At 38.2% G+C, this 22,003-nt stretch overlaps 2 protein-coding genes across 2 annotated transcripts; both read right to left on the reverse strand.

Moving 5' to 3' along the window:
* Positions 1-5,810: 5,810 nt before the first annotated feature.
* On the reverse strand, positions 5,811-7,037 carry LOC148132416 (uncharacterized). Its single transcript, XM_087954214.1, has one exon. The coding sequence runs from the start codon at positions 7,035-7,037 to the stop codon at positions 5,811-5,813; it is 1,227 nt and encodes a 408-aa protein (XP_087810340.1).
* Positions 7,038-11,439: 4,402 nt separating this feature from the next.
* THAP1 (THAP domain containing 1) lies at positions 11,440-21,772 on the reverse strand. Its single transcript, XM_026673003.2, has 3 exons — positions 21,475-21,772; positions 19,099-19,294; positions 11,440-11,980 (listed from the first exon to the last, which is right to left on the reverse strand). Exons 1-3 carry the CDS (start codon positions 21,543-21,545, stop codon positions 11,585-11,587), a joined length of 663 nt encoding a protein of 220 aa, XP_026528788.1. The 5' UTR covers positions 21,546-21,772; the 3' UTR covers positions 11,440-11,584.
* Between the last annotated feature and the right edge of the window lie 231 nt (positions 21,773-22,003).

The raw sequence follows: 22,003 nt of genomic DNA on the forward strand, positions 1-22,003 counted from the left end.
CGTTCGAAAAAGCTTCCGTGTAAGATTTATATGCGCTCCTACACTGTCCCGAACATAAATCTTCCTGAGGTTCTCCCAGCAGTTTGCAGCATTTTCTTCTCCACGAATATGGACAAGCTGCTGATCACAGAGAGTCAGTCCTATGATGCATAAAGCCTGCTCATTCTTCAGTTTAAAGTCTTGTAACTTTTTGTTATCATCATCATCAGCAGGATCCCAGCTACTCACATCTGGTGGGTTTTCTATAATGTCCCACAAACCTTCTTTACGTAGAAGTAAACTACATTTCATTGACCATGAAACATAGTTTGTTCCATCCAGCCTGGATATCATGGACAGTTGTGACAAATTTACTTGTGCCATTACTCTTCAGATATTTTGACTATTTTAAACTAATTAAAACAGTTTGTTTTTACAGTAATGTGCAACTCACACCAACTCTCTCTGCTATATCCTGGTTAGTTAGACTATGCTGCTGGGCCCATAACCAATGTTAGTGTTTGGGGATTAACCCCTAGCAGAGTATTGCAGCAGTAGTCAAGCCAGGCAGCCAAGCGAGAGTGGAAGGGCCCCAGAGTATACACACACTGAACACAAACACTGTTTGTAGTTTAAATAGTTTTTAATCCATTTAGAGTTTAAAGCATTGTCATTCAGTCCATTAAGTCATTCACAGTATTTCCATCCAGTAAGACTCACTAGTATAGTCCAAGTTAAGAGTCCTTGCAATATCTTTATCAGCCGATAAAGATATCTTCTCCTCCTCCGGTGCCTCTCTCCAGAGGAACAAACGCTGGATATTCAGCAAGAAGTTCAAACAGTAGAACAGTAGAATTACGCAGTAAATCAGCAAACAGTAGCAAACAAGAACAGTTCAGTCACAGGCACTCACAGTCAGTAATCACAGTTAGTCACAGTAAGACACAGTTAGTCGCAGTAAGCTTTCCAGCTTCTAATGCTTCCTTATATTGTAACTTCTAACCGCACCCTTAATCGGCTAATTGCCTGCAGCATTGTGCTTAAAGTGATAAGCACTTAAACCATGATATCTAAGTTTTATATATTTATTCACCCAAACCATATTTGGTATCAATGTTATACCTAACACATCTTCCCAAACCAGGAACATGTTCATGCGGCTTCCATGAGTTTGTCCTGGTCAGCTAGCCAGCCATAGCCACAGTGTGAGACTACTGGCTGGCTGGCTGTAGTGCAGGAAATCACTTCTATGTTTGCATCTCATTGTAACTGCAAACGCTTGAATGCAGCTACATATCTGGGCTGCAAATCCACAGGTGGCCACTGGATTGCAGCAAAGAGCAAAAACTCCTAAGATTTCACTGCCCTCTGGATTTACCTGGAATGTTTGCGATACAGATACGGTAACCCTAAATCTTGGATATATGAACTAGAGCAGGCAAGTGTCAGTATGGGTAACAAATAGTCATAGAAATGGAAGCAGTTAATCAGGTATATTGGATTTTCATTCATTCTACAAATTTGTAAATATTTTTAAAAGACGGAAATGGAGAAGACCTAATCTGCCATTTGCCAAGCATCCAAATTTTGATCACATGATCATGGGAATGCTGCAACAGCCCTAAGTGTGAAAAACAGTTGTAAGTCACTTTTTTCAGTGCCGTTGTAATTTTCAACGGTCACTAAATGAATGATTGTGAGTCAAGGACGAGCTATAATCCGATTTCAGCCTATCTGCTTTTGAAATTGCCAATACTAGGGAATGGGAAAACTCAACTTTAAAAAGCCATGCTGATGCTTACAGTTACTTCTATCTTCGCTGTAACTGAAGTGAGAAGTAAACTACTTATGTTTCCAAGAAGCATTGTATCCCAAAAAGTCGTGTCCTGTCAGCTTCAACCCATCCATACATTATTTTGCTTGGTATCACCTAACTATTGTTATATTGTTTTCTACCAAAGAGACAGTGCATAATAAATTGTACCTACCTGTGTTTCCCTAAAAATAAGACTGGGTCTTATATTTTGGGGGCCACCAAAAAAGCACTTTTCAGGGAGGTCCTTTTTCCCCACCATATACCAGGAGGAGGAGAGGCAGGGGTGGGCTGCCCCTCATGCATCCTTGCCTAACGGTCTTACCAGCAGCTTGGTCCACAGAACAGCTGATCTGTAGGTGCTGCTCCGGCCACTGCCTCCAAGAAGTGCGGCCACTTTTGCAGCTGATTGTGGGTGCAAAAGCAGGAGACCTGACACGCATCGTGCCTCCTTCAAGAATGGTCTTACCATACCAGCAATATGGTCAGGAGGCCAAGCGAGGTGCCCCACGCCTCTTGCGCCTCCACGGAACAGCTAATCTGCAGGTGGTGCCACCTCCAAGAAGCCGGCCACTCCAGAAAGTCTCCTGTGAAGTAAACAGCTGGGATCATCTCTCTCCTTAACCGCCCCCCCCCCCGTGCCTCTGTCTCGCATTGCTGCCAAAGGCACCACACAAGCCTCCTGCAAGCCTCCCTTGAGCCAGGCGGCCATGCATTTTCAGATTGCCTGTCTCTCCTCCCCATGCCTCTGCCTCCATGCTCGGATGTATAGGTAACTGCGCTGCACCAAAGGGCCTGCAGGCCACGCCCATCCCCCGGGGATTATTTTTGGGGTAGGGTTTATATTAGGCCAACCCCCCCCCCAAAAAAAAATCAGTTTAGGGCTTATTTTCAGGGTAGGTAATATTTTCAGGGAAACATGGTAATGTAAAGATCCGTAGTTGTCATATATGAGAATCCAATTCCTGTTAATAGTACTTCTTTTAATATATGTGTAGTTCTGGACTGCAGGTTCCATAATTCTGTGTCCTTACAGCAACTGCAAGAGTGATCTAACAATCAGCACCAATCATACCTTCTTCAGTGTACTATTTGTTTTACTTGGCCAAACCTCCTCTTTCACATGACTATATGCTTGCACTCTCATTTAATTCTTCTCTGAGTATACCCTACATAAGCTTCCAACCCAATCCAACATCTCTCTTAAATATGGAACCTAGTTGTGTGCATCCATGTGTGCTGCAGGCAGAGAACTCTCTTTCAGAAGCTAAAAAGTTAAGCCAGGCCATTGGTAGAAAAAGAAAATAGAGACATCTAGTGGAGGTTAGATGACTTTATAGAATTACTTGGTGTTGACAAAATCTCAGGGACCCAGTGCTGATTTCTGCAGTTCCTATCTTATATGGAAGACTTAGAATCATAGAATGTTAGTCTGGAAGGGACGTTTGAAGTCATCAGTTTAGTTCTTTGTTCAGTGCAAGGAATCTACACTGGAGGGAATGAGAAGACAACAACTGAACATTGTTTAAGCTGAGGAGGAAGCATGGTGAAGGAAGAATTTTATAGCTATATATATATATATATATATATATATATATATATATATATATATATATATATATATATATATATATATATATATATATATATATATATATATATATAAAATATATATATTTTGGGCTACAAAAATCCAGATGCCACTAGATGGCAGCAAAGAACTACAGAAAACTCCAACTCTTCTCTGCCATCTAATGGGCATCCAAATTTTTACAGCTCTGATATAATAGACTTGATTTTCTGTTGCTTCTTTCTTCCCTTTACCATCCCTTCTTCCAAGGTCACGTTGTCTCAATCTCAGCAGTAGCAGAAGGGGATATCCAAATCCACACTCCATTCTCTTATTGATGCTAGGGAGCTCTTTTAGGGACTGTAGATTTGCAGTCTTAGCAAACATCTGTATTTTAATAAAAATATAAACCAAAAGTGACTACATTCATTACGATAAAGATAATCATAATGTATGAATGGACAAATGCTTTAGGAATTTGTGAGCTAGTTAAACACATGACAAGAAAGACTTTTCTGTAGCACATGTATAGCCCTCGGTTTACTTGTTTAGTGACCATTCAAAGTTACAATGGCATTGAAAAAAGTGACAAATTATCCACACTTACAACCTTTGCAGCATCCCCAAAGTCACGTGATCAAAATTTGGGTGCTTGGCAACTGGTTCATATTTGTGATGGTTATAGTATTCCCCAGGTCATGTGATCAGCTTTTATGACCTTCTGACAAGCAAAGCCAATGGGAAAGCCAGATTGACTTAGCAACCATGTTATTTAACAACTGCAGTGATTTAATCGTGATTAACAACTTGTGGCAAAAAAAAAGTCATCAAATGGGACAAAACTCACATGAACAAATGTCTCACTTAGCAACATAAAATTTTGGCTCAATGGTGGTCGTAAATCAAGGACAACCTGTACATGATTGAATATCATAATTTTGTATTTATTTATTTTGTCATGGTTATGTAGTGCATATTGGAGGCGGTGACTCTTTGAGAGCTGTAGGCAAGGAAGTTTCATTTTAATGTGTGCTGATTAGTGTACATTCAAAGTGACAATAAAGTTGTTCTAAGTGTTAGTCTAATATTTAGATTTATTGCCATGTAATATGTCAGAAAGAGAACACATTTGTAACATTTAGGCAATAACCATTATGTCTTTTTCTGACCTGATTTTACCATAGTTTTATGCCTGGATATTGTCCTTTTCTGTTTTTCATTTTAGGAGAATAGAGAAAAAAAAGTCCCTGGACCAGGGGTCTCCAAACTTGGCAACTTTAAGACTTGTGGACTTCAACTCCCAGAATTCCTCAGTCAGCATAGCTGACTGAGGAATTCTAAGAGTTGAAGTCCACAAGTCTTAAAGTTGCCAAGTTTGGAGACCTCTACCCTGGACACTCATTTCTAGGTATGAAATGACCAGTGGTGGGATTCAATTTTTTTTACTACCAGTTCTGTGGGCGTGGCTTGATGGGCGTGGCAGGGGAAGGATACTGTAAAATCTCCATTCCCAGCCCACTCCAGGGGAAGATTACTGCAAAATCCCCATTCCCTTCCCACCCTACTATCCTGCCTTCCAGCTCCATTCTTCTGTGCAGGGCAACAAAAGAAGACCGAGCTGATCAGCTGGGACTCGGGAGGCAGAGCATAGATGGGAGCAGGACCATTCAGAGGTGGTATTTGCCAGTTCTCCAAACTACTCAAAATGTCCACTACCGGTTCTCCAGAACTGGTCAGAACCTGCTAAATACCACCTCTGGAAGTGACAGCAAATAACTACTATAGGAAGTTAGCACCCACCCCTCTCGTAGAAAATTGAAATATCGTAGGAAATATAAAAAAGGCAGAATATTTCCTCTAAAACAGAGTAGAAACTCAGAAGCAGAAACTCACCTCAGAAGTAGAAGCTCACCCCCACCTTTGTTAATGGGTGGGCCATTAAGGCCTGGGCCAGAATAGTTTACATAACAAAGATCTCCAGGTAAAGCTATAGGAATTGCCCAAAGCCCTTTTCATTACATCCTCATCCAGCAAGGCTCAACCAAGCCTGGGACTCAGGACAGCCTACAGAGTTGCCCCTGCATGGCCCCATGGGAGTCTGACAACCAATCAGAATACAAGCTCAAATTCAAATCTCAACAGAGGATATAAAACCAGGCACTTTCAGCCCTCCTCCTTCTTCTTGATCTTTTCCTTCACCTTGAAGCATGTGATCATCCATTTCACTTTGGAGCTCCAAGCCATGTGGTCGTGTCCACTATTAAGCCATCTTTACAAACAGCCTCCATGTTTCCAGTGTCTTTTTCCCCACTTGGAACTGAACCCAGAAGGATAATTCTTCCAACACTACCATTCATTTTTTAAATCACAGCCAAATAAATCTATGAAGAGTTTCTCAATGAGACATTTACTAAAGTTAAACTGCTGACTTCTGTATTTTCTTTCCAGTTACTTAAAGGCCATTTTTCCTTGCTGCGTATTCACGTGAATAAGGATCTGAGATGCTCCTGAAGCACTGGCATTTCTCATAGTGTAAACTGCTTGGATGCCACTGCTCAAATCTCTTTGAAATCCTTGGATTACCGCATGAGGGGACTTTACCTCCACAGATATGTTGGGCATCGGGGAAGAAGCTGGCAAGCCTTTCACCACTGTACGTATATTAATATTTCGAACCCGTGGTGCTTTGCTCAGTAACAAAATATCCGAGCTCCCCCAAATCTGCTGCATTTCTTCTTCTGGAAAAGCACATCCTAATTTTAGATTTTTCCAATTTGCTTGCTCGACGGCAACATGAGGTGGGAAAAGGTATTTGTTGACTTGGACAAAAGGCCTTCTTTTCTGACGGTTTTGGTAAGCCCGCCAAGCTGCTTGAATGGTAATGGCAGCCTCTTGGTACCTTTGCTTCTCTAATGCCAGTGGCAAAGACGTTGAAGGAAACCCTGTGCTGCTGAGTGGTAGGATAGATGCCCTTACAAAGGGCTTTTTGTGATTCAAAAGGGGATAGTTCTCTACCACCGTTTTTGGGCAGTATTTTGGCTTGTGACTCGGGAGGCAAATACACTCCCTTTCAGCAGGCCTTTCAGAATCTAGACCACACTGCAGATGGCAGGTGGGGAATGTTGGGAAAGAGTGGTTCTGTTTTCTGGGCCTAGTTTTCTTTTGTTCTTCAGCCCAACCATAGGAGGAACACAGTCCCAGAGGCAGCTCCTTTCGGATCAAGTATCCTCGGAATATCGCCTGAATCTTGGTGGCAGCCTTACTCATCCTCTCCATGTTTTGTTTGGCATGAGAACCCCTCCATGCTGACTGCATGTTGGGGGCTGCCTTGTTTTCTTGCCCAAACTTCTGGTGTGCCTTTCGCTGAGGTGCTGGGGCAAAGGCTAGAACTTCGCCCGTGTTCATATTGCTGGTGGTCTGAGCTTTGGATGGATCCTGCCATTTACGAACAAAGCCCAACATTCTTGCAGGATGATGCTTAACTTTTCTTGAAACCGTGGCCTCCTGGTCTGGCTTACATGAGCATGTTGATGTGGGAAAGTAGGGAGGTGTCTCTTTATCATTCAGATACCCAATGGTATCTCTCATAGAGACTCTAGGTTTTTTACGGGAAACATGTTGTTTGGCTCTACTATCCTGAGGCAAAACATCAGAGCGATCACTTAATGAATCCATATTCCAACAAAACTCTCCTGATAGCTATATTGATGCTTTCTTTTTTCTTTACTGTAAGGATCTAGGATAAAGAAACTCAACTCTCTTCCACACTTCCTTCGAAGGCTATTTCAGTTGGGGAAGAAGAAAAAAAGAATCACTATAATCCCTTCTGCAAAACCACAACTTTTCTATTAACATCAATATTCTCCATCTTGATGAGGTGGCAAGGCTACAAACATTACAGGCTAAACTGTTTTGTTATTTAATTAGTAATCTATTTTAATTGGTGCAAGCCAATTTCAACCAGAGATGCAGCTAGGGAAGGATATATTTGATTTGGAAGGAAAGTACTTTTTTTTTCTTGTTTGTCTTATGAAAGTTAATAGAAAATGAAGAAAATCAACCATAAGGATCACACTGTGCTAAGCTGCAATATATAGAGATTTCTGTGTTGGATGAGTCCAACCATGATTTATTCAATGAAACATGCTTAATCAAATCATGAGCTAGTATAATGTGTGGTGGCCTAGTTTGATTCACATTAAGCCAAAATGATCTTAATTTTGACTTAAAATGTTGGGAATTAAACCATGCTGCAGCTCATGTTATACTGGGATATCTACATTCAGCCCATATGTGAAAGACTAGCATGGCTGCTGATCTAAAGGATCTTTTCTTGTAAAAAACAACAACACAAAAGCTTGTATACAGCATACAAGGTGTTTTACCTCAGAAAGATGTTCTGTACTGCAGTCAAAACCAAATCCTTCTCATCAAGGCAAAGAGGCAATCTGTCTTTGAGTGAGATGGGCAGTACAGAAATGTGAAAAATTGAATAAAAATAAAAAATGTTCACCAAAGTCTTTCTCCTTCCCATTTCCCTACAATCTTTATTTTCATTTGTATTTGATCGTGTGGTAATCTCAATAAAACATATATCTACATTAAAAAAGAAAAACAACCAAAACTATTCGTGTCCCCACCAGCCTCAACTAATATCTGCAGTTGCTGGAGAATGCCCCAATGGCTGGAAGAATGTTTGGGCAGAGGCATCTTATGGCTATCAAACATCACTTGCAGCAGATAAAGTAAAGCATTTCTGCTGCTTAACTTTACTCTTAAGTGTCACTTGCTTTCATGAAGAGCTTGGGAAGGCTGCTTTCCTCAAGCCTTCCTTAACCCAAAGCACTTTTCAAAGATTTGCATATTTCATAAGCAGTTTTTGTTTGTTCAATTGAAAATCAAGATATGGAAGAAGAGATGCACAGCAAACAAATGTCAATTAATTAAGACACGAGGCTAGAAATCAGGTTGTCATAGGTTCTAGTCCCACCTTAGACATGAAGGCAATGAGGTGACCTTAGACCATGCAATCTCTCACAGCACAAGGAAAGAGGCAATGGCAAACTACTTCTGAAAAACCTTGTAAAATAGCCTGCAGTGGTAGTCCAGGAAAAATCACCAGTTGACATTGACCCACAGGCACCAAAAAACATACATGACTTTCTAATCTATGGTAGATCAATTCCATGGAGAAGTGTGTCAAACTCGCATCATCATGTGACATATCGCAACTTTTTTCCCTTCATTAAAACGGGTGGGGGTGGCCAGCACATGATGCATCCACCCCGCAGGCTGCAAGTTTGACACCCCTGCCAGGGAGGCTTTCAATGTACAATCATTCTTTTATCAGAAAATCTTACAAAAGATTTGATGAGGAAGGCTCAAGTCCACCTTCAGTTATAGAAGCATTGGGACAGTCATTCTCTTTCAGCCCAATCACAGGATTGTTGTTGAGGTAAAAAAACAACAAAACAGAAAACTTGATATACTGCTCTGGCTTAAGAACAAAGTGTAGGATATACAGTAAATCTCACAAATAAATTTGACTTAAACATTAGGAACCTATCACCTTGTAACCGCTGGCACGTGTACTTCCTTTTCTACTCAAAGAAGCTATCAGCATTTGTATTAAATATCTTCAGTATTTTTTTTATCAATAAAGAATGGTAATTTGGATAACAGTTTAGATCTTCCATATGTTACAATGACATCTAATAAGCTTTACCTTAACCAGATGTCTTTTCAGGAACTCAGTCGCATTCACTAACATTAACCTTTTGTAAGGTACAAAGGAAGGAATTGTGACATCATTATATCATCACTGATTTATACACTTAAGAGACTACATAAGGAGTCTGACGGTAGGGGAATGTGCCAATCTTTTTATAATCAATCTTTCAATTTAATTTACTAGGTCTTGCGTGGTAGTCCCAGAACAATAAAATCTTCCCAGTTTAAAATTAGTACACTTAAAATTTATTTCTTCAGAGGTTTTTTATTTGATAAAAGCATGCAATTGCTAGAGTTGTTTACTGGTCTGGGGAAATGTTTTAATGAAGACAATGGCAAGCAGCTCTCATATCTTTCTTAAATTTCTTAAATTTCTTAAATTTCATGAATAGCTTTTAATATTATAATGGTTCTATATATTTTAGATTGGTAATTTTAGCATACTTTATTCTATACAATCATTTATTTGCTTATATAAATTGTAGCATACTTTATTATGTTATTTTTATGTCCCAAACGTTCTTAAAATTTTGTTTTATGATTTTATATTGTTTTCTATAAATCATTTGCAATATTTTTGCTTTGTTAGTCAGTGACTGAAATAAAATGACTCTGACTCCATGAAGAATCCCTCAAAATGTTTGGATTCACAAAGTGTTTTAAGTTACAATGTGGCTTGTTTAGGACTTAAAATATGTAATGTAAATTTATACATTTTCAATCTATAAATAAATGGACTAGAGTGCTCTGCATTAATTGTGATTTACTCAATAAACCAGGATTAAATGATTTAGCATAATATGTGAACCTGATTAATTATCACTGCAATTATCTGTGTACCAAGCCATACTGGGTTTTGTAAATTAAAACCAAGACTTTGGGTTGCAACTGGAAACCTATATAAGGCAGTCAGAGAAGGTTGCACACCATCAATCATCATCAAGTTGAACGCAGGCAGTGAAACTGTTTTTTTTATCTGATCTATATCTTGTGTTTCCGGTGTTTATTATGGATCTGGCTCACCACAAGCACAAAATGGAGGATGAACAGGATGAAACTGAATATAAATTTGAAGGATCGTTGACAGCTCGTCTTGATATAGACTGTTTTTCTATGTGATCTCCAGCTCAAACTAGCAATGGCTGGATACACCTTTTACCAGTTTTAAGATACAGTGGATCTGAACAATTGTAATTCATCTGTTCAATAACCTAACTTCAAAGTTGTTTCACATGGGCTGCCACAGATCATCGAAAACTTCAGCTGTTGCAGACACAACAACACAACTCTTTCCAAGGAGGCACTCAAAAAAGCACAGTGCAACCTCACTTTAACAATCTAATTTTGGGGAGTGTGTTCATTATTCATAAAGTCTATCAAACATGGAAGTATATCATTGGGACAAGCTAATTTGTATAAGTTGTATGATTAAGTTATCATGCAAATGATCTGAATTGATGCAAATGGCATAAATCACCAGTGCAATGTGATTGATTGCATGTGAACCCTGTTATACTGAAGTTCATTAAATTGAGGTTTCATTGGATTCTAATAATCTAGAACCTGAACTGGAGCCCTATTACTGTCTGGGCACTATTCTAAGAGATGGTTAGAATTTCTATGCATGTGTCTCTAACATTGCCTTTTTTGTTTGTTCTTAAAAGTATGATTGAACAATGAAAGATGACCTAGCTTAGCTATCTTTTGCAATCTGGCTCACACAGTGGAACAGAAAAGTCACATAAATATTTTTTCAGAGGCTGAGGAAACACAACTGGCCTAAATTACTCAAGGGAGACAGAATTTGAACCAAGGTTTTAGTGACTCAGATAATAGCCACCACGATTTATCATACCACACCTTATGAATGCTATAGAAATATTTCATAGACCAATGAATCACTGAACATAGATTTCTGAATGTGCTGGAATGTGAATTTCCTGAGACAAAGAAGAGGACAATGCCAAGATATCAGCAATTTGAGATAGGTAGAGTCAGAAAACAGAGTCACTAGAGTCTTGCACTGCACTTGAATGCTGGTAAACTATTGATACATAATCTTGAAAGCATGACAAAGTATCTTTCCAGTTCAACTTATCCCTAACACAATTAAGGTGGAGGTGTGCTTTGAATTTTTTTCTGATGCTTTTTTTGCTGATTTATGATTTATCTTTTTTTATTACAGCTCAGTATTTTTTTTACTGTCAAATCCATATTTCATCACATCAGGCAACATATGAGTGAGCACGGTATGTTATTGCCAATCATTCTCTACATTTAAGTATCATCAGCTCCATTCTTGAGCAACAGATCAATAAAAAGATCAGCACTAGGCAACACCAACAAATGATTATATCCCAACTTTTATTGTTTTGAAGGGCTGAAGTGTTTAATATACAGAACTAAAAAGTCTTGCTTTTTTAAACTGAACAGGTGGATTAGTCTGATGAGGCTAACTTTGGCGGTGTCCCACAAATGACAATGCTAGCCTTCTAGGCAGGGACTTCTACAATTTCAAAGTAGTCATTAGGTAGAATCACATAACCACCTTTGCCTGACAGCACGTCTTTTTCCTTCTGAAACTGAACAAGCTCTCGTAGTTTTTCAATCTGTTTTTCCTGACGCCTACATCGCTGCTGGGCAGTCTTAAGTTTCTTCCTCAGTTTATCCACCTGCTCTTCCAGTTGCTGAATTCTTTTTCTCTGATGCACAGTATCCTCTACGGTATAGTTGTGATCACAAAACACAGCAATATTATTGGGAGTGTGAAGTGGTGGCATCAATAATCCAATGCTTGGATCCACCAATCTTGGGTACGTTTGCGGAGGTGGTGGAGGTGAAGGAGAAGGAGGCGTTGGTACTTCAGGTGGTTCTTGCGTGCCTTCAGACTGAAAAGCAAAATAAGATATATTTTTACATTTATTTCATTAAAAGGTAACATAAAACATTTCAAGGCAAAAAGAAAGATCACTTTTCTTCTTCAAAACTTCATGCTTGGGGAAAAAATAATTTCATTATTTTAGTTTAGTTAAAACAAGCTTCCAACAGAGGTAGCAAAACCTTCAGGGGAACAGTATGTTTAGTCAGTTAAAAGGCTTCACAAATGAACAGAATACAGAAGCCTGCTCTCAACGGAATCTTATCATACCTGAACTCACCTTTAAGATACCTAATGGACACTGAACAAGTTCAAGATACTAATTGTGTAAAAAGGGGCAATTTAGTAACATATGTGCTACAGATTCAACTTTGGATCTGAGAATCCAGAGACACAATAGAATAATTTGTTACCACTGAAGGCAGCTCATTAGTTTATACCTGTGTAAATGCTATTCTACATAGAGCATGAAGGATATTATAAAATTATCTTGAGATAATAAAAGAAGCACCCACATGTTCACACTTGCAATGATATTTTGGATGCCTAAGTCCATCGTTTCAATTCTACCATGTACAGATAGTCTTCGACTTACAACAGTTCATTTAGTGACCATTCAAAATTACACAAGCACTGAAAAAAGTGACTTATGACCATTTTTCACACTTACAACCATTGCCACCTGCCCATGGTCACATGATCAAAATTCAGATGCTTGGCAACTGACTCCTACTTACGACAGTTTTAGTGTTCCAGTGTCATGTGATCACCCTTTATGACCTTCTGACAAGCAAAGTCAATGGGGAAGCCAGATTAATTTAACAATCATGTTACTAATCTAACAGCTACAGTGATTCACTTAACAACTGTGACAAGAAAGGTTGTAAAATGGGGAAAACTCAATAACTTCCTCGCTTAGCAACATAAATTTTGGGCTCAACTATGGTTGTTAAGTCGAGGACTACCTGTCCTGGATCCAGAAAGCAAGGACTAGGCTTTGAGGACCCAAATCCGCTTAGAGAGGGTTGTAAAGCACTACAGCTAATTTCCAGCCAACGAAGAATATTTGCGGGAGACTAAAGAACATGGAGAATGGCTCTTAGAAATTTTGACTGACTAGCTTTGAAGGTAGGTATGGCCTTACATACACAGAGCTGAGTGCCATATAGCAGCAGACTTACGATCTTAGTGATTAGTTCAATTGCTATGGGTATATAATTATTGCCGATAGCTTGAAAATCCAATAATCACACTGGAAGCTTCTAATGCTCTTATTGAGAGTCCACTTACTTTGTCGTTCGAAGAGGTACAGTTAAAGTGAACATTTAACGTTCTTAACATAGAACTTAACATTCAATAGATCTATTATTAATTTTCCAATTATGAGAAAAAATGAAATACTTTTTGGTGAAATCTAAGAGTTTTGTCTTAGAATAATATTCTATGTTTTCCCTAAAGCAAGAGGTCACCAGTGCTCTTAAGGATCTGAACAGGACAATTTTAGATAGATAGGATAGCAATACTATCTGAATAGAGAAGAAAAAAATAGGCCAGTGGACGAGAGCTTAGAGATAAAATTTAGATTTATGAAGAACACGTGATCTTAAGATAAAAATACATGCAGTCATTTGTTTTATTCATAGAATCATTGTTTCACCTAGATTAATTCTATTACAACAGAAATGAATTTCCATAGTTCTAATTCTTTAATTGATCCTATTAGATTTAGGTGGTACGGTACCAATAAAGCCTCAGTTTTTTTTCCTTTTATTCATTTATTCTATCCTTCTTTTCTACTAAGCCATTAGATGTTATAGTTATATTCCTACAACTGCTTTTTATGTTTTCCAACATATGTGAATGCTCACAGATTCTTCAGGATTATTTTTTTAAATAATTACAAAATGCTTTAGGGATTGTTTCTCAGTAATTCTCACTAGACAGCAAAATAAGATTAAATTTCCAGTTCCAGCTAGATTTTTCCTTTGATATAAACAACATATCTCATAACAGGAGCAAAAAGTACAATTAATCCAGCCTAGAAGTCTCCATTACAGATTCCAGTGGAACATTAGAAAAGAGAATATAATCTATTTTAGTGAAGCAGTTATTATATAGTTATATTTTTTAGAAACATACTTGTTCATCTTACTGTAAGTAAGAGTGTGATTTACTTTTAAGATGCTTTTTTGAAAGAATATGAACGTTTAATCATTCTAGAATTTCAGTTGAAATCTCTACCAGTCTATAGGTCAAGAATATCTGCAGCTACAGTCACTGGCTTTAAAATTCACTTGCACATTTTGAAGCCAATGACAGAGTTGTGGATGCCCCTGCCATAAGCCACCTTTCAGAAGGGACTTAATATCTGAGGAGATTTTCTAAGGAAACCCACTAGTACACAATTGCCTTGAATAGCAGTGATTGTTTAATGTGAATTCTATAATAAACACCAAATAAAATAAAAGGCAGAATATAAATCTAACAAACAAATACATCTTCCATGCTTATCTTTTGAAATACATGGCCTTGAACAGGAAATAGTTTCTTATACAATCCAGCAACCCAGTATATGGGTAATTATATGACCCATAAAATGCAGTTTATCAAATTATTTACTTTTAGGACATTGTTGTTTTTAATTTATGAGATTATTTTTCAAATAAGATTAGATTCTGTGTCTTTTAACAGTGTTGTCCAACTGAAAGGAACCCTTTTGGAATTCAGGAAGAGCCTTAAAACCCGGCTGTGCTAGTTGACATGGAACTCTGGAGGAGAAACTTTAGGGTGCAGGTAGCTGAGGCAGAGACCGAAAAGGCACCATAACTGCTCCATTTCAAATCCGTAGTCTTTTAGTCTGTTCTTAATCTTTTGTAATTTTAATCTGTTATTTTATAGTTAATGTTTTTATAGCTCCATGTATTCTTGCATTGTGAACCATCCAGAGTCACCTCAGACTGCAAGACGGGTAATATATAAATTTAACAAATGAATAAAAATAAAAATTTGATCTCAACTATTAATTATAATTGTTTGAAATGCATAACTTGTACTGGAATTATCTTATATATCTTCAGTATTTTGAAACTGTTCCATCACTACTAAAGACAAAAAACATTTTTCATCTCCCATTTATTTTAAGGCACATTGCCATTGAAGGGGGACAAAAGTCTATTGTTTAAAATGGTATGTTTACCTAGAATTAAAGCTTGCAACAATAGTTCTTCTATAAGTACAACAGAGAACACTGCCCATGTCTAGTCAGTCACAAACAACCAGATCCACACATGAAGAATTCAGTTGGCTACTTTATTGTTCATGCCTATTTCACAGGAATCTTCCCAGAATGGCAATTTGTACCTCAGCCAGATTAGATATGGTTCAAAGGTCTTCAAGGAGGATTGGTCCTTGCCCTCTTGTGCCTACATAATGATTCCAGACTATTTCCCTACTTGACTTCTCCCTCTGGTTTGGCCAATCTCTCTCCAACAATGTCTTATTATATTACAACTTTTATATACATTTGAGAACAGATTTAATCTCCCTAATTTGGAAGATTCTCAAGAAAAATAACAATGCATATGTTATCCATATATTATTCAATTCTTGTCCTAGTGCTACATATATTTTGTTTAACTGCTATTTTTTCAACAATCTTTGAAACACTTTGAAAACTTGTGAAATGTTCCTTATCTCAAATTATAATTGATACTATTATTGTACATGCTGTTTGTATTTATATATACTAATCAATTACCATAAATACACTTGAATTGAACTGAAACAGATTTATATATTAGTTACTACATCTCAATTAAATGCTTCAGTAAGTGAAGCACTAATGACTAATCCACGAGTCAGTGATTATTTCTTTTTTTTCACCTTTATCAGTTGCTCTGAAGTTATTTTGAAATAACACCATTAAAACATGTTAAGAGTCAGATAGCAAGATGGGTTTTTTCCTGCAAAAAATAAAATAAAATCATTTGACTATAATTAACAGTTATAGGAGGAGGTTTTGGAAGTACAGCCTAGAAACATTCAATTCATGAGTGTTTATATAATAGTGACAGAGGCTGATGAGCTCTCACCTCATCTCCAGGCTTGCTGTCTTACAGAAGTTGATTTTAACATGCGTGTTAAATCCTATCTTCCACTAGCAGCACTGAGGAGTTATTAGCAATGCTAAGTCCTGGTTGATATAGCTAGTCTAAATCCACAACAAATGTATACAGAAATGTAGTTGCTTTAGATAAAAAATGAGCTGTATATCATGCATTGAACAGCCTATCCAGTGGCAACCTTTCCATTAACTCATAAGAAAATCCCTAGTGGCAATTTTATATTCAGACCAGAAAGACTGAGGGCCTAACCATTTAAGACTGGATTATGATTATATTCATTGCACTTTATATCATCATTAAAAGAGCCAGTTTGGTCTAATGGTTAAGGCACCAGGCTAGAAGCAGAGAGAGCATGAGTTCTAGTCACGCCTTAGGCGTAAAGCCAGCTGAGTGATCTTGTGCTAATCACTTTCTCTTAGCCATAAAAAGAAGGTAGTAGCAAACCACTTGTGAAAAACTTGCCAAGAAAACAGCAGGGATTTGACTAGGTACTCTCTGAGATTTGAATACAACTGAACAGAAGAAAAAGGAATAATTAATATAATCAATTGATTAATTAATGTTTATCACAGCCTTTTCCTCAAAACCACACATTTCAGCATGTATAGGGTAGTTGTGTTAGTGTCCAATCTAGTGTAAAGAATCATTAAACTATAACTTTCAGAGTTCCAAGCATCATTAATTAAGTAACTGGAAAAAAACCTATTAACACTTATGTTTTATACACGGTGCATCAAAAATTAAAGGTTTAAAAAGATAGTATTAACTAACAACCAGAACAGTATAATTTTTTTAAATAATGGCATAAAGTGTCTATGTGTGTTTCTGTGTGTGAGGGGTTGCAGCAAAATACATTGGTGTCATGGAGTATATTGACTTAATATTTATAAAAAAACAGAAAGTCATCATAAACCAGGGGATCCTAACACCAGAGCCACAGCCCACTACCGGTATGCGGCTTGTTAGAAACCGGGCTGTGCAAGCGATGGGCAAGTATGTGTGCAAAGCTGCATTTGCGCGAACATTGGGCACTTGTGCAAATGGCACTTCACATGCGAGCACGAGCGCCCTCCACTCAAGCACCCATTCGTGCAAGTGGAGGGTGCGTGTGCCTGACACTCACATGCTTCCCCCAGCTGGGCCACCAAGATGATAAGATGTCATAAACAATCCTTTGGCTGAACTATTTTTCTTATATTTCATAATGTAACAATAATATAATATAATAACTATACCATAACATAACTCATATTCCAGTATTCATCTGGTGTATTCAATGTATTTAATTAGTGAATTAGGTGTAGTAGACCACTGCATAGACCTTGGCCAACGGATCTCAATGGAAGGTGATATAATAAAGGAAATTGAATGACGTGTTAAATGTGGTTGGCTGTCATTTGGCAAGTTAAGCATAATTTTCCAGAACAACCTCCCCCTATGCCTGAAGAGAAAAGTTTTCAATCAGTGTGTGCTACCTACCTGCTCTAACATATGCCAGTGAAACATGGACACTAACCTCACAATCGATATTAAAGTTATGAGTGGCACAAAGAGCCATGCAGAGATATATACTCGGCATTACAAGACACGATAGAAAGACCTGAACAAGGATTAGAGAACAAACCAAAGTATATGATATCATCAAGAGAGTAAAAGAATTGAAATGGAAATGGGCTGGTCACATAGCAAGAACAACTGATGACCGGTGAACCAAGGAAGTTGGTCAGAATTTATCCCACTTGATAAAAAGCATCCACTAAAGAGACCTAAAACAAGATGGATCAATGACATCAGCAAATATTGTGGGCCCAATTGGCAAAAGAAAACTCAGGAGCATTATGGTTAGAAACATGCAGAAGAGGCCTTCATCCTGCAGGAGATAGACAATGTTTAAAATAATGATGATGATAATAATGATGATGATTCACCTAATTAACCCATGCATTTTTAGGAAAAGGAAAAGGCACAAATATTCTGTTAAAAGAAAATCTTATGGTCTGATAAAACAAGGGTTATATCCATGATACCTTTATATTATACCCTCTAACTTCAAAAATTAAAATATGAGGATTTTTAATAAAAAAGTAAAAACGTAAAATATAAGCCAATTATATAAGATTGCTATATACTCTTGCATCAAATATCATGTGATGTTTGTTATTTAAAATTGTATTTCAGCATCCAAAATATAATGCAAAATTGTAAAGGAGCCTGAAAAGGTTGCTGATCTCTAACATAGAACATTGCAGGTAAGTTTGTTGTTTTAAAAGAGCATCACTTACTTGTATTAATATAGCTATTTCTTGGATGGAAATAATAATTTACGATATTCCTATTTAGGTTTTTAGTTCACCATTAGTTCTGAAAGAGCTGCTGAGTAGACAAAACAGTACCTTACTTTAAATTTCCACCAAGTCCTGTAGTGACAATTTGGAAAAAAAACTTGTGTCCCAAATATCCATTGTTCCAAGCAAATCGTTCTCCATATTTCTCCTTGTTTAGAAAAGAAAATGAAGTGGAACATTATGGTTTGAGCAGCAATATTCTGTCCATAAATGACATAAGATGGAGTAATGTGCAGCTGTACAAAACAGTACATATTTATCACTCTTGCAATGGTCCCCAAAAATGAGATATTGTTTGGTGCAGAAGTGTTGATCATTCTTACAATATTCTTGAATTAACCCATGTGAAATCAATCAAATTTAAAAGTATTCTTGCAGGAATGAGGAAATGTCTAAAAGTGATACAAAAAGCTGTCAGAATTGCAACAATGAATCCATTTTTGCTTTTATTTTAGAAGAATCCAAAATTTAAAAAAAAATCAAAGATGGTAAATGAGTAGAAACACAATTTTAATTCTTTCCATTATATCAACAGATGAATATGCTTCCGTCTGGCACTATATATCAGTCTCCTGTCTTCAGAATACTTTTGCTTAGCAATAGTGGCATTGCCGACCAATATTTTCTGAATTACAAAACAATTCATAAACCTCACTTACCTTCACATTTGGTTCTGTGTGGCAAAATATTGTTGGTACAGCATTGTCCTTTAATAGTTTGTTGTTACATTCTCTTTTGAAGCAATCTGGAGTAAAGTGTTCAGAACAAATGCTGCTATATTTTGTTGGTTTGAAATTTTTTCTTCTAACAGCAGCTTCCCATTTCTTGCAGAGATCAGGTCGTGTGAGAGGAAACCTACAAATAAAATGTACATCAAACAATTTTTATTACTAAACTGGAGGTGGGAAGGAGAGGAAGGGGAAACACTCACATTTTCACTTAACTGTAGTCTTTCTATGCTTTTAAGAAGTTGCCTAAAACATGGTAGAATCAAGCTTTTGAATTTAATGAAAGGTCTCTATTTTTCTATTCTCCCAGTAACAGGAGAGGTGCTAATGGAAACCAAAAACAGAAAAATCAGTTTGTGCAAGATGAGTTCCAGTACAGATATCTCAACATTCAATGTCTAGTGAACGAATTATGGATTCATCTCTATTCATGGTCCGTTGGAGAAATTTGAAATACCCCTTGTTTCTATAACTTTAATCCATGTTTGTAGAAATGTTTAAGGAGCATACAAAACCCACAAAGACTCAAGATTTATTATTGTCCAAGGAAAAGAAAACATTTACAATAAGAAAAGCTCAAAATCAGTATTAAAACATATTTTATTAACTCAACTATAGATTTACAGATAGCATGCAAACGTTCAAGTTCTCAAAAGCACATATTCAGTCAAGATGAGTTTGTGGGTATTCACAAATGTGCGTGTTTTATTGGTAAACTTTCAGTTACCCTTATAACCTCTTCTTTGGTGCAAGTCAATTCAGCTGCTCTTAAATTTTTGTGAGAACAATCTTAACTGAATACTGGGCTTAAAAAAACAATGTAGTAGTTCAACAAACAAAACTGAGATATATAATTAGTGCTCAACTTACAACAGTTCATTTAGTGACCCTTCAAAGTTACAACAGTACTGAAAAAAGTGACTTATGATCATTTTTCATACTTATGACTGTTGCAGCATCCCCTTTGTCACATGATCAATATTCAAACGCTTGGTAACTGACTTGTATTCATGACGGTTTCAGTGTCACGGGGTCATGTGATCAGTTTTTATGACCTTCTGATCAGCAAAGTTACTAGTTTAAGTGCAATGATTGAATTAACAATGGTAGCAAGAAAGGTTGTAAAATGGGGCAAAACTCACTTAACAAATTTATGCTCAGCAACATAAACTTTAGGTTCAGCTTTAGTTGTAAGTCAAGGACAATCTGCACACCTAAAGCCCAAAAGCAACCATAGGTCTTCTAGCTCACAACCCTTTGTTTAGTGACCATTAGAAGTTATAACAGCACTGGACAAAGTCACTTATGTCTGTTTCTCACACTTATGACCATTACAACATCCCCATGGTCACATGATCAGAATTCAGAGACTTGGCAAGTAGCATATATTTATGACAGTTGCAGGGCCCCAGGGTCATGTGATCACTTTTTGCACCCTTCTGACAAGCAAAAGTCAATGGGGAAGCCAGATACACTTAACTGTGTAATACTAACTTAACAATTGCACAGATTCACTTAACAACCATGGCACGAAAGGAAAAAAAACAAACCATGGCAAGACACTGCGTCATAAATGTCAGTTGTCAAGCATCCAAATGTAAATCACATGAATCATGGGGATGCTGTCATGGTTTTAAGTGTGCAAAATGGTCATAAGTCACTTTTTACAGTGCCATTGTAACTTGGAACGGTCACTAAGCTGTTGTAAGTCAAGGACCTAACGCACCAAAGCAGGAGTAGGTCTACTTGCTTTTAACAAAACGAGAACTTTTTTTGCTTTATTTGAGGGGGGAGGTGGACTTTATTAGACCAGACAGCACTCGGGTCGAATACCAGGATCAAAAGTGGGGGCGGGAACAATCCCTATTGATCCTGCTTTGCCGATTCTTAATCATGGTTATTTTAAACAATCACTGGTAACCGCTCCCCCCCCCCCACAGCCTGTCAGAAAGGTTGAAGGGGCGCCTTGCTGTTATTGACGGTTGAACAAGCGCGCGCTTGCGCGCGTTCGGTTCCACCAGTCAGGCACGTCTCGAGCCTTACTTTTTAAAGAAAGAAACAAAAAAACACGAAAGGACCCAGTAAGCTGACTTAGCCCCGCCTTCTCGGCGACCTCCAGAGGCCGCGCACTATTTAAAGTCCCTCCCGCTTTGGGCCGCGCAGGCGCTCTGGCTCCGCCTTCCTGTTCGCGAAGCGAATGCAACCTCCTTCTCCCGTCTGGTTGAGAGCCGCTTTTTTTCCCCCACTTCCCTGTCTCCCCCCCCCGCCCTCCCCCGCTCCCGTTTTCCTACCCCCGCCCCTACTCACTTGTGGAAAGAGATGGGCTTCTCTTTGTCGTATCGATTCCGGCAACGGTAGGCAGAGCAGGACTGCACCATCCTCTTGTTGCCGTCCCCTCCGTCTGCCTCTTTAGCACCACCGGTATTTCTGGGAGGGAACAAATCAATTTAAGACAAGCGTCGATCCAAATGCTTCCTTGAGGTCTTCGCGTTCCTTTTCACAAACAAACAAACAAAAAAAATAAATCCGAAGAACGACATAAACTGGCTGTGGCCTCTCCCTATTTCAACATGGCGGTGCCAGCTTCAGATCAACTCTCTCGAGATCTTCGTATCGGGCTTTGGCTATTGGTCACGCCCCGCAATGTTTGGGGTGCGACGCGTCTCCGTCGGAACAGCCAATGAGAGGAGCGACTCATCTTTTGACGCACGGACTCCGGCTTTCTGAGCTCGGAAATAACACGGGGCGGCCGTCCGAAGGCTTGGCTGGGCGCGCGACGGAAGCGGCGCGCTATTTTGGATCGAGCGTAACGGTTGATGCGCGCCTCGGAAAAGAA

The sequence above is a fragment of the Notechis scutatus genome, chromosome 2, assembly GCF_049901735.1.
Source record: "Notechis scutatus isolate UNSWTSFEM ecotype Mainland chromosome 2, rNotScu1.2, whole genome shotgun sequence".
In the NCBI taxonomy this organism is placed as follows: domain Eukaryota; kingdom Metazoa; phylum Chordata; class Lepidosauria; order Squamata; family Elapidae; genus Notechis; species Notechis scutatus.

Bases quoted from the DNA above. Each gene is read 5' to 3' on its own strand.
- LOC148132416 (XM_087954214.1), bottom strand. From the start codon at position 7,037: ATGGATTCATTAAGTGATCGCTCTGATGTTTTGCCTCAGGATAGTAGA.
- THAP1 (XM_026673003.2), bottom strand. From the start codon at position 21,545: ATGGTGCAGTCCTGCTCTGCCTACCGTTGCCGGAATCGATACGACAAA. The intron at 19,295-21,474 runs GTGAGTAGGGGC...TTTTATTTGTAG, and splicing joins AAGCCCATCTCTTTCCACAA to GTTTCCTCTCACACGACCTG. The intron at 11,981-19,098 runs GTAAGTGAGGTT...TTTGCTTTTCAG, and splicing joins ACACAGAACCAAATGTGAAG to TCTGAAGGCACGCAAGAACC.